The 12,470-nt window shown below is 55.8% G+C and overlaps 2 protein-coding genes across 12 annotated transcripts in view; both read left to right on the top strand.

Moving 5' to 3' along the window:
• C2CD3 (C2 domain containing 3 centriole elongation regulator) overlaps nucleotides 1-8,143 on the top strand; it is a 37,240-nt gene extending 29,097 nt beyond the window's left edge. For 9 of the 11 annotated variants that reach the window (XM_059870698.1, XM_059870666.1, XM_059870678.1 and 6 more), the window contains exons 30-32: nucleotides 534-1,686; nucleotides 2,307-2,409; nucleotides 7,462-8,143. In XM_059870698.1, coding sequence (XP_059726681.1) covers nucleotides 534-1,686; nucleotides 2,307-2,409; nucleotides 7,462-7,596 — 1,391 coding nt within the window. In that variant the 3' untranslated portion in view covers nucleotides 7,597-8,143. Of the gene's footprint in view, nucleotides 1-533; nucleotides 1,687-2,306; nucleotides 2,410-7,461 lie in introns of those variants that run through there. The other 2 variants (XM_059870709.1, XM_059870718.1) reach the window with 2 other exon arrangements.
• A 1,388-nt stretch (nucleotides 8,144-9,531) lies between these two features.
• LOC132340021 (putative mitochondrial transporter UCP3) lies at nucleotides 9,532-11,887 on the top strand. Its single transcript, XM_059870745.1, has 7 exons — nucleotides 9,532-9,596; nucleotides 9,902-10,040; nucleotides 10,159-10,369; nucleotides 10,559-10,756; nucleotides 10,928-11,029; nucleotides 11,113-11,293; nucleotides 11,450-11,887. Exons 2-7 carry the CDS (start codon nucleotides 9,915-9,917, stop codon nucleotides 11,553-11,555), a joined length of 924 nt encoding a protein of 307 aa, XP_059726728.1. The 5' UTR covers nucleotides 9,532-9,596; nucleotides 9,902-9,914; the 3' UTR covers nucleotides 11,556-11,887.
• The last annotated feature ends 583 nt before the right edge of the window (nucleotides 11,888-12,470 follow it).

Here is a 12,470-nt window from a genome sequence, read left to right as displayed (position 1 = left end):
TCTCTTTTTCCCCCACTTTTTATTCTCCAAGGTTTTGCTCTTTTTATTTCCTTTCTCATCCTCAGCAATCGTTTTTACTGCTTTTTTACATGCCTTCCTCTACAATCTGTTCCAGACTCTTCCTTCTCTCTTTGCAAATGTCCCCCACCATTCCCTTGGAGCAGGACTTGCCTCAGGATACTTGGTCACTTTACCTAATACTGGTGAATTCAGTTCTCAGAGGATGCAAGCAGTGGATAGGATCTGCTCACTGGGAAGCAGCAATAAGTGATTGTGGGTTTTTAAAGAATTTGCAAAATTCCCCATTAATTTCATCCTTAATGCTTCTGGTTTTTCCTTAGCATTTCTGTTCTCCTGGCCTTGTCAGGGGGAAGCAGAGCAAACATGCTCACATCAGCAGTGATTGCAAAGCTGTGCATGTTTAGCTCCCAGCCATCCTTACATCTAGGACTTTTTGCCCAAAACCCACATGAATCAGACTTAGGCTGAATTGTTGCTCCCTGCATTCACTGATGCTCTTTTTTGTTAACCAGACTTGCAGACTATAACTCAAAACAGCAAGGCAGCTTCTGAGGTGCAGCAGGAGGGCAGCAGGAAGCTGGGTGCCTTGGATGTGCCCAGCTGGAAGGAGGGAGGAGGCAGCCCTGCAGCTCCTGAGGGCCAGCTGCAGCTGCCAGGTGTGCCCAGCATTCCCGGTGACTCGCAGCAGCCGTGCCCTGCTGGCAGAGCCCTGTTTGGGAGACACCTGCTGCACCAGCTCCTGGGCCCCATTGTCCCCGAGGAGGAGGATCCAGTGGGTGTTGTCCAGGAAGATGAAGGTGCTTTTGCCATCCAGCCACACAGTGAGGAGGAGTATGAAGAAGATGTAATAGAACCACGAGCTCTAAATGAAATAACCACCATGACAGACGGGACGAGCCCCTGGTCCAGCGTGGTCTCTGAAACAGGGCAGGGGGCTGAGCTGCAGCCTCTGGAGGCCAGGCCTGCAGAGCAGCCCTCCAAAGTGGGGTGTTTCCAAGGGGGGAACAGCAGCACCTTGTCCAGCATGCTGCAAGGGCACAGCCAGAGCCTGCTCAGCGCCCTGAGCCCACCCTTGAGCCCCCTCATGGGTGGGAACAGCCCCTGGGGAGCAGCAGGAGACTTGCAGGGCTTCCCCAGCAGCACAGGAGCAGCAGCAGGAGATTTCCAGGGCTTCCCCAGCAGCATGGGAGCAGCAGCAGGAGATTTCCAGGGCTTCCCCAGCAGCATGGGAGCAGCAGCAGGAGATTTCCAGGGCTTCCCCAGCAGCATGGGAGCAGCAGCAGGAGATTTCCAGGGCTTCCCCAGCAGCATGGGAGCAGCAGCAGGAGATTTCCAGGGCTTCCCCAGCAGCACAGGAGCAGCAGCAGGAGACTTGCAGGCCATAAAGAAAAGTGTGGAGCTCCATGCAGGCTCCAAGGAGCTGCTGCCATCCCCAGGAGACACGGGTTTGACCGATCAAAAAGCCACTGAGAGAGAGGAGGAGGAGGATGCTGAGGCTGTAAATGGAGATCATCAAGGCAAGGAAGGAAGTGGTTCTGATGAGAACTGTGCTCAGAGTGTATCAGCCCAAGCTGGCTCGGAAAGAAACAGTGAGAGCTTCCCTGATGACAGCAGTGAGGACCCAGTGGAAGGCCCAGAAAACCCCATCAAACAAAAAATCACTTTGTATCCTTTACTGTTCCCTTAAACACTCTTGCATTCGGTGACTCTTCTGCTTAGTCAGAGTCTCCCTGGCCTCGGGACAGAGAAAGTTGCTGTGTGAAGCTCTTCCCTGGGAAAAGAACCCAGAGCTGGTGATCTGGGAGGGTGTTGGAGGACCCCATTGCACTCTTTCACACGCTGCAGTGATGACTTTCTTGGAACCTGAAGCCAGCAAATTTTGTGATTTGTGAGAGTCACTTCATTGTGGGGAGTTCCCACGTGTCTCCTTGCATTTTCTCTCCGTGTTGTTTTTCCCCGTGTGTTAGAGCTCTTGTGTTTCTCCTGTATCAAAAGAAATGTGCTTTATTCTGCTTTTAAAATACTTCCTAATGTTTCTTGCACAAATTACGAATCTTGGATTGAGTGCTGGAATCTTTGCAGGATGAAGTCCTCTGCAAATTTTTTTAAGGCAAGTCTGTGTCCCGTGCTCTGCGAGCCCAGGTGAGAGAACCAAGTTCAGAGCAATGGAATAATGATTAAAACAAATGAAATTTACTATCTGGGACCTGTTAACCCCTGAGGCTTTTTCCACACCTGGACCTCTGTGCAGCTGCCAAAGGTTGTTCCTAAACAGCTGTGTCCAGATCTGATCCTGTGGTAGTTCCCAACTTCTTCCTTCCACCCCAGGAGATGGAAGCCTCCATGAGACTGCTCTGCACTTCTTCCTATCCCTCCACTCCTCCAAAAGTAAGTATGGGATGTCCTTTCCTTTATTGTCCAGCTTAGTCCATTCCTTGAGGCAGGAACAAAACTTCTCCCTTCCTTTGCCTGCCAGCTCTCAGCTCAGATGTGATGGCTTCCAGCAGTGTCAGGGGAATCTTCCTGACAGCTCTGCTCTCCATGAGGATGGGTTTAACATCCATGGCTGTTGTCTCTGTGATCCTGGTGCCTTTGTATCAGCCAGCTGTTGGGCGTGCTCAGGAAATGCTGCTCCATCAGGGTCAGGGGAAGTGGCAGGTGCTCACTCTGCAGTTCCTTGTGCTTTGGTGTGAGGTGACATTCCTGGTTCTGGGGAGTTCCAGCCTGGGGTTGTGGCTTCAGTTCATCTCTTTTAGATCAGGGTGAAATGAGGGAGTTTGCAGCAGGAGGGGGTTCCTGGAGAGGCATCCCTGATGGTTCTGTGACCCAGGGAGCAGTGCAATGGCTTGAGTGGTTGTTCCTCCTGCAGCAAAGCTGGGGATTGCTGAGGGTTTGCTTTTTTTATGTTCATAAGGGTTTATTTACTGCAGAGGTTTGTGGCTCAGTTGTTTCAATGTCTACATATTTATCTTATTTTCAGTTCATAAAGAGGGGTCATAAAAGAGAGAGAGAGACTTTTTACACAGGCATGTAGTGATGGGATAAGGGGCAACAGTTTTAAACTAAAAGAGGGCAGATTTGGATTGGAAATTGGGAAGTTTTTCCCTGTGAGGGTGGGGAGGCCCTGGCACAGGGTGCCCAGAGAAGCTGTGGGTGCTCCATCCCTGGAAGTGTTCCAGGACAAGCTGGATGGGGCTTGGAGCAACCTGGGACAGTGGAAGGTCCCTGCCTGTGGCAGGGGTTGAAATAAGATGAGCTTTAAGGTCCCTTCCCACCCAAACCATTCTGGAATTCCATGATCCTTTTCCAGCCCCAGCTCTGCTGTGGGTCTGGGTGTGCAGCAGCTGGGCTGCTTGCTTGCCACTCCCAGATAAGGTGATGCTTTTCTTCCTCTCTGTATGACCTATGAAATAAGGGGCCTCAAGGGACATTTATGTCACTGGGAACAGCTTGCCTGATGAATCCAAACAGACTCAGGCTCTGACAGCTCTGAAGTCACAGAAACCTCTGGTTTAACACTAATACCAGCTTTCCTTGAGCCCCCTCTCTGCAGCTCTGAGCTGAGTGGCTGGAACTACAGCCCTGCAAATTATTACTAATTAGGTAAAATGTTGGCATGGCACTATTTGGATATTTTGATCCTAAAGCACTGAATTTGAGGATTGGCTGGCACTAACCCTTTGCTGCAGCACTTGTGGGATGTGCGAGACAGGATTTGGTTGTGCCTTGTTCATCAAATTCTCTCTGTGAAGAACCAGTTTTTCACTGCTTCCAATGCATAGAGTTCAGGAAAAAAATGCTTCCTCATAGTTTTATTTTAATTGGCCTTTGGGACATCAGCTTCTAAATCTGGCCTTGGTTTAGTTCTGCACAGGTCAGCAGCACCAAGCGTGACAGCAGGGCTGAAACCCGAGCTGTGCTCTGGACACAGCAGAGCCCTGTCTCACTTGGCAGCTGGCAGGTGTCTCTCCTGGCCTTCCCAGGGCCCTGCCACCTCTCCCTGGCTCGTCTGGCTCCCTGCTTTCCCCAGCTTCCTCCCTGGAATGGCACAGCAGTGGAGCTGGGCAGTCACGGCAGAGGAGCTGGCAGCATTTGAGACAGAAGCGTGGTCTCAGCACTGCTGTGAGAGCACGGGGCCCTCAGGAGGTGCTGCAGCAGGTCAGGCTCAGCCTGGATGCTGTGACACCTCCCAGGGATCAGAGTTCTGTGGAGCCTCACAAAACCTCTTTGGTTTTTCCTCCTTTTTTCCACGACATCAAACTAATGCTTCCCATTCCTGGGGTCCTTCCCAGCTCTTGTCTTCCACACCGTGGGGGTTAGAGGACAGGTTTGAAAAATCAGAGCATTGATAAACTGTTCCATAAAATGCCAGAATCCCAGAATGGTTTGGGTGGGAAAGAACCTCAAAGATCACCTTGTTCCACCCCTGCCATGGCAGGGACACCTTCCACCATCCCAAGGTTGCTCCAAGCCCTGTCCAGCCTGGCCTTGGGCACTGCCAGGGATCCAGGGACAGCCCCAGCTGCTCTGGGCACCCTGGGCCAGGGCCTGCCCACCCACACAGGGAAGAATTCCTTCCCAGTATCCCATCTAGCCCTGCCCTCTGGCAGTGGGAAGCCATTCCCCCTTGTCCTGGCACTCCAGGCCTTTGGCTAAAGTCCCTCTCCAAATGCAGTGATATTTTCCCCCCTCACCTCTAGCAATATTCCAACAGGATAAGAAGCTTACATGGAAACCAGTTTTAGTCAGAATAATTCATATTTGTGTGTACATAGACTTACCTTCAGTGTGAATTAGAAATAGCACAGCCTTGGGCAGATTCACAAAAATGTTCCAAAAATGCCAACAGCAAAACATCCTTTCTTGGTTGTGTTGCTCTTCTTGGTCAGCTGGACCTTCCTGCTTCCCTTGCTGGAAGGCAGGATGGGGTGCCAGTGCCAGGGTGGGCTGTGTCCTGTTAACACAGATCTGTTTGTCCTCCATCCCTGAGCACAGACAGAGCTGCTGGCAAACTCGCTGGGCCACAGGGCTGAAAGGTCCTCTGCCTCCAAGCCTGGGATTCCTTGACCTTGGGAGAGGCTGTGCCAGCCCCTGGCACTCAGGCACAGAGAAATCCTTGGCTGGTTCCAGGGCCATTCCTGCAGAGAGCAGAGTGCAGCGTGACCCGCGGTGCACGAGTGCCCTCGCCTCCTGCATCTTCCCCACGGAACACGTGTGCTTCCTGGCTGAGCCCCAGGCACTTGGAGCTGGGAGACAGACAGGGGGACACCTGGGAAGGGCCCTGACCTGAGCCTGCTCCTGGGCTGAGGAGTGCTGTAAACACGGCATGTCAGATGTGTGCTCTGGAAACTATGCAGGAGGGTCAGACTGGCAGCCAGAAACTGCCTGTGAGGTGGGACACAGGGAGGTTTATGTCCAAAAAAAGAGCAAGGGAGCTGGGCAAGGGGCTGGAGCACCAGGAGGAGCTGAGGGAGCTGGGAAGGGGCTCAGCCTGGAGTCCAGGAAGAATGGGAAGTGTTTTAAAGTATTTTGCCTGTAGGGTCCTGGTGCTTTTTCTCTTGGGAGGGAGCTGGGCATTTTAGGAGTGTTAGATGTTAGGAGGGAATTATTGACTGTGAGGGTGCTGAGGCCCTGGCACAGGGTGCCCAGAGCAGCTGTGGCTGTCCTTGGATCTCTGGAAGTGTCCAAGGCCAGGCTGGACAGGGCTTAGAGCAACCATGGGATGGTGGAAGGCGTCCCTGCCATGGCAGGGCTGGCACTGGGTGGGCTCTAAGGTCCTTTCCCACCCAAACCATTCTGGGATTCTGTTCCTTACATTGGAAATGGGAGGTGCTGGCTCTCCATCCCTGGCTGTGCAAGACACGTGGGATATGGGAAAGGGGAGCTGTGGGAGGCAGGAAAAGCAGTTTCATGCACCTTTGAAATGGGGTTAGTTGGCAGGTTGGGGGAGTTTCCTAGGGAGATGTTTTCAGATGCTGTGCAGAGCTCAGGGATCAGCACAGAGCCTGCTCACTGCCCCTCTCCAGTCACTCCTGACCTTTGGGCTGCTCCTTGGGTGGCTGGGCAGAAAACAGTGTGGGAAGAATGAGCTGCTGTCCTGGTCTCTGGACAGCCCTGTCCAGGGGAGGTGCTTTGCCCAGCAAGCAGCTCTTTCTGCTGGTGTTTAAGCTTCCTCTGTGGCCAGGTCTGCGTTTAATCTCTCTTGGCTCCTTGTATTTTGGTTAAGGAAATTCATCCTGGAGAATTGTTTGGAAGAAAGAAGAGCAAAGCAAAGGTTCTCCTTGTTATCCATGTCTGTCATTTCAGTGCAGTAAGAAGGGGAAGTGTTTTGAAGTATTTTACCTGCAGGCTGTAATGCTCAGGCTGCCAGACACAAGGAGTCTCCTATTCCTGAAGAAGCCATTTCCCTCTCCAGACAGTGCATCTCAAAGTGCACCACAGCAGGCTCCTGGTGCTGTTCCCTTGGGAGGGAGCTGGCACCTCAGGAGACCTTTCCCCAGGCTCAGAGAATCAGTCCAGAGATGTAGGTGAAAGGCCAGCTTGGCAGATCAGTTTTCCAAAAGACATTCCTGGCCCCCCAGCTTCCTCCCTTAAAGGCTCCTGGAGCAGGATTGCTTTTCTCAGTCTCCACAGGCACAGCCCAGCTCTAACCTAGCTGGGGGGAAATGTGGTTTTGTGTGCTGAAATTCCTCATCTTCTGGTGCTGCTGGAGCATCAGGGACACAGCCAGGCTGCTGGGAGGCGGCTGGCAGGGCACAGAGGAGATGACACTGGTTAAACCAGGGCTTTTCCTCTGCTGGGCTGCTGCCTTGGGGTCCCTGCAGGCAGCTGAGCCTGGCCCATCCCATTTGTCATGGACTCACAGGGATGGTTTGGGCTGGGAGGGACCTTAAAGCTTATCCAGCCTCACCCCTTGCCAGGGCTTCCAGGTTACTCCAGGCCCCATCCAGCCTGGCTTTGGATATTTCCAGGGATCCAGGGGCAGCCACAGCTTCTCTGGGCACCCTGTGCCAGGGCTTCACCACCCTCATAGGGAAGAATTTCTTCCCAATATCTAATCTAAATCTCTCCTCTTTTAGCTTAAAGCCATTCCCTGCCATGTCCTGTCAGCAGGCTTACAATTTGTTGTTGACAGAGCATTGCCTCTCCCCTGTGAGATCTGGTCTTCAGGGTTCTGGAAATTATAAAGTAAAATAATAATGGAAAGCCAAAATGCAGTCAGGTCCCAGTGACTACAGCACTGCCATTCCTTTGGCTTCGTGCAGGGAGACTTTTTGCCCAGGGGTGGGCACTCACAAGTTCAGAGGTCACACACCAGAGCCCCATTCTGGGGTTCAGATCGTTCTCTTTCTCATTGGGGTGGTTTTTCCTGTGTATCCAACTTGTCACCCTCTGCACAACGCTGTGGTTTGCTCTCAGCCCTGGTGCCTCTCTCCCCAGGGCAGGAGTGGAGCAGTGCCTGGAGGGATCCCCTACCGAAGAGCCGCTCGTCCCAGGCCCAGCCCCCAGCTCTCAGAGGAGGAGGCCAAGAGAATCGCCAGGATCTTCTCTGCTCAGCTCTCCAAGAAGGAATAGTGCTGCCCAGAGACCCTGCACAGCACAGCTTCCTCAGCCAGGCATGGGCAGAGCCCCCCTGGGAAGGGGAGGTGGAGGCCACAGCTTTCAGGCTCTGCTTTTAGTTTGCCTAATTGGTTAGTTAATTAAGTCCCCTGTTTACAAGGGCTTCAAGCCTGAGGTCACCCACAGGGAGCTGTGTCTTGTAGGGGCAGGTCCCCAGTGAGACCCACCCCTGTGGGTAACCCGTGACCTGCTATCTGCTCTCCAAGCAGTCCAGTTTTAGGATTTCTTCCTGTGAAATGGCCCTTTCAAAAATAGTTGGTGGGCAGCACAATTCTCTGTTTCCTCAGGTGCCCAAAGTGCTTGTGTGAAAACAGGCCAAGGGGACCATAAAATCTGGTGGGTGTACAAATGAGGGTGACTAGAAAGATGAGACTTTTATATTTATATTTAAATTATTTTTGTACACCTTTCAGAGAACAGACTTTGATGCCAGCAGAGCTCAGTTATTTTTGTACTGCTCTCCCCAGTGTTTGTTTCAATAAAATTCCCTGGTTTCTTGTCAGCCTGTGCAAAGTGTCCCTATGCCGGGGCAGGAACCTTTCCTCAACAGTAGACAGGAGTCTCTCCCACACGAGCTTCCAGGTCAGAGAAATGCTGCTGGAAGCTGGGGTGGCCAGGAGCACATGGAAAGAGCAGGGCTTTGCCAAGGAGTCAAGTATCACCGTGCAGCACAGCCTCATGTGGGCTAAGTTGCTTCCAATCTGAGCTGCTTTTCAAGCCACGCCTGGAATTCAGGATTTCAGCAGCCAAAGGATCAGCATCCCTTTTTTCTCCCACTTCTGCAGTGTTGTTTTTCCCAGGGGACACCCTGAACGCGTCAGTCACTGATGGCACAACTTGCCCTGTGATTGTGGCCCCTTCCCCTGCCCTTGCTGGATGGGAATGGAAGGTAAAGGCACCCAGTGTCCCCTGGAAGGACGGGGGTGACGTGCAGGCTGCTTTCTCCTGGTGGCATCCCCAAAAAAGGCTCAGGCAGGATGCCAGCTGGGCTGGGATGGCTGCCTCAGAGGAGGTCACAGCACTGACCCCGAGCTGTATCTTGGGCAGGAGGTAAACAGCCCAAACCTTCCTTCCAGGTTTGGGTCAGCCGTGGAGCCGGGCAGGAAAACAAGGCAGGAGCCAGCTGGAGAGGGCTGTCAGTGCTGGCAGCTTTTGTCTGGAGCCCGAGGGATGTGGCAAAGGTGGCTCCAGGGTGTCAGGACCACTCAAAGTCCTCGTGCACGTGCAAATGTGGAGGCTCACAGCCCAGCCTGAGGGACCCTTCTGCATGTGGGGCTAAGGAGCACCAAGGGTTACACACATGGAGTTTTTAAAAAATGAGGAAAAGGGCCCTTTCTTCACTCCACCTTGGCCTCCAGCCTCTTGTCCTGAGCCTAGCCCCTCCTGGCCACGCTCTGAAGGTGCCATGGGTTTGCTGGTGGATTTCCCTCCAAAGTGCTCACCCAGCCCCAGCTCCACAGGAGCTTGGGGAACACGTTCCACCATGCAGGGACAATCCTGCTGGGAGCTCAGCAGCTCTCTGGGGTGGATTGAGGCTCGTGGTCTGTGTCGGGCAAAGGGATCCAACCTGCCCTGCACAAAGAGCTCAGTGCTGCACTGCCCCCAAATCCCTTGTGAGCTTTGGGGTGAGGGTTTTCTGCATCTCATCCTTGCCAGAGTGGTTTTAGGGTAAAAACCAACATTCCTTCCCAATCCAATGCAGGGGGTCTGGGCAGGACCCCCCTCCCCGTGCCTGAGCCCCTGGAGGGGGCAGAGGGCTGAAGCAGCCACCTCATTCGGGTGCCAGGTGACCCAGTCCCATCAACCGAAATGCCACCGGGGGAGCACTGTTTTCCTGTCACCCGATCCTGGCTGCTGGAATGTCCTGGGTGCTATATAAGGGTGGGGCCAGGGGCCGGCTCTGAGGCACTGCCTGTGCAAGGCAGGAGCTGGAACGCTGTGCCGAGGTCCCTACGGTGAGGGCACGGAGGGACGTGGCTCCGGGCAGGTCACTCGGGGGGAGGTGATCTCACCCAGCACCCCGGGTTATGGCTGGGGTGGGATAGGGAAGGGTGGGCATTGGTGATCCCGAGCTGAGCAAGCCCCGTGCCCTGCGGTAGACGGGAGCAGACAGGGCAGGATATGGATTTTGGGACTGACCAAACCACCAAGAGCCACCACGGCACATCATCAACACCTCTGTCGCCGAATAGGACACCCACGTGAAGCCCTGTCCTGACGCACCCCGCTGGCTCTCCCACAAACCCTCCTCTCCTTCCAGCCCCTGTGCCACCATGGTGGGTCTGAAGGCCCCCGAGGTGCCCCCGCCGGCCGCCGTGAAGTTCGTCAGCGCGGGGATGGCGGGCTGCATCGCCGACCTGTGCACCTTCCCCCTGGACACCGCCAAGGTGCGCCTGCAGGTACGATCCCAAAACCCCGGGCAGAGGGAGCGCCTGGCGACCTGACCTGGGACTGCCCCAGAGCTGGGGACACCTGGGGGGGAGCAGAATGGGGGGTGACGCAGTGGGCACCCCACAGATCCAGGGCGAGGTGAGGATCCCCCGCACCGTCAGCTCCGTGGAGTACCGGGGCGTTCTGGGCACGCTGAGCACCATGGTGAGGACGGAGGGAGCCCGCAGCCTCTACAGCGGGCTGGCAGCCGGGCTGCAGCGCCAGATGAGCTTCGCCTCCATCCGCATCGGCCTCTACGACTCCGTGAAGCAGCTCTACACCCCCAAGGGCGCTGAGAGTGAGTGTCCAGGGCTTCCCCGCGCACCCCCTTCCTGAGGCACTGCCCTTCCCCAGAGTGGAACTCAGCCCGGGGGACACAGCCCCCTGGGATGCCCCTCTGTGCAGCACCGCAGGCCGCTCACCCTGGGGTCCCTGAGGGGCTGGGGGGTCCCCCAGAGCCGGGAGTCCCAATACCTGTCCTCTCCAGGCACAGGCATGGCCACGCGGCTCCTGGCTGGCTGCACCACGGGCGCCGTGGCCGTGGCCTGCGCCCAGCCCACCGACGTGGTCAAGGTCCGGTTCCAGGCCAGCAGGATCCTGTCGGACAGCGCCCGGCGCTACAGCAGCACCGTGGATGCCTACCGCACCATCGCCAGGGAGGAGGGCGTCCGCGGGCTCTGGAGAGGTGGGCGTGGGAAAGGGATGGGCGTGGGCAGGGATGCGGGGCCAGTAGAATGGAAATGGCGTTGAGAAAGGGAAGAAGGATGGGGTCAGCAGGGCTGGGGCACCTGCCCAGGATGCTCCAGTCGGGGCTGTGAGCAGCAGTCCCAACGCCACCACCCTCCTTCCCGCGCAGGGACGCTGCCCAACATCGCCCGCAATGCCATCATCAACTGCGGCGAGCTCGTCACCTACGACCTCCTCAAGGACGCGCTGCTGCGGGCGGAGCTCATGGCAGGTGAGGACGGCTCGGGGGGGCACATGGCCAGGTGCCACCCCTGTCCCTGCAGCATCCAACCCCCGGCTCTGCCCCACCTGCAGACAACGTCCCGTGCCACTTCGTGGCCGCCTTCGGCGCCGGGTTCTGCGCCACGGTGGTGGCATCCCCGGTGGACGTGGTGAAGACGCGCTACATGAACGCCAGCCCCGGGAAGTACCGCAACGCCCTGAGCTGCCTGCTGGCCCTGCTCAAGCAGGACGGCCCCGCCGGCCTCTACAAGGGGTGAGTTGAGTTAAGCACCTGCGAACTCGCTGCGATCACCGCACGGGCCGCGGCGCAGAACCCCAAATGCCCCAACCCACGTGCAGGACTTTGGGGGATCCCCGCTTTGGGGATGTCCCCGGCACGTCCCCCTCAGCCCTGCTTTTGCCGGCACAGCTTCGTCCCGTCCTTCCTGCGGCTGAGCTCCTGGAACGTGGTGATGTTTGTGTCCTACGAGCAGCTGCAGCGCCTCATGGTGCTGGCACGGCCGGCGCTGGCCTGAGCCCCCGCCGCCCCTGGGCGGCCCAGCGAGGCTCAGCATCAATTATATTAATTGCCGGAGCGCCGGGGAGCAGCGGAGCCACACGCCCGGGGAGGGACTCGAGAGACGCGAGGAGGAAGGGCGCTGTTGGAGGAGAAGCGTGGGAGAGCAGAGGTTTTCAGAGAAGGGTTTTAAGGGACGGAGGAAAAAATGTTTGTTGGCTTTCCAGCCGGGAAGAACAGCACTTCCCGAGGGCAGTGGTGTGCGCAGGCGGGACCAAGCTGAGGGGCAGGGAATTCCCGTTGTTCCTTACTGGCGCTTCTAATAAATCGCCCCTATGGGGTCTGATCACAGCGTGGCTCGGGGTTTCTTTACTTTTTGGGGTGTTCAGGGTCATTGTCCCAGCTCTACGTGTGACACCATTCAGACTGACATTCTCTGCCTAAGAATTGCCGGTGCACTGAACAACTTCCCATTGATCTCTAATTATTCAGGTCACAATCACAAACAGCAGCTCCACCTCCTGCCCTGCCAAGGCAGCAGATCCTTGACCCACGGCAATCTCTCTAAAGCCTCAAATGGTCCCTTTTTAGGACAGTGAAAATGTACATCCCGAGCAGGAGAGGACGCAGAAGTCCCTTTCCCTGTTTCCCAAGCATAAGAAGGCTGGGAATTGCTTTCTTCCCATGGGTAACTGGCAGGAACAAGATTTCCTCTGCTACCACTCCATCTGTAGCACCCTCATTTGTCACAGATACTCAGTTCTATTTCAGGGACTCCCGTCAGACAACTGATGACTGTTATCAGAAGCAAATTCCCAAGGCGGCTTTTTCTCCCTGGGAGCAGCAGGAATGACCAAGGACAGCTGCTGCCCCGGGAGAAGGTGGCAGGGCTGCGGTTCCGCCCCTGCCCAGCCCCCTGCCCGCCCTGCAGCGC

Source organism: Haemorhous mexicanus, chromosome 2 (genome assembly GCF_027477595.1).
Source record: "Haemorhous mexicanus isolate bHaeMex1 chromosome 2, bHaeMex1.pri, whole genome shotgun sequence".
Lineage (NCBI taxonomy): Eukaryota > Metazoa > Chordata > Aves > Passeriformes > Fringillidae > Haemorhous > Haemorhous mexicanus.
Note: the sequence above shows the minus strand (reverse complement) of the source record. Positions and strands in the feature narration are given on the sequence as shown.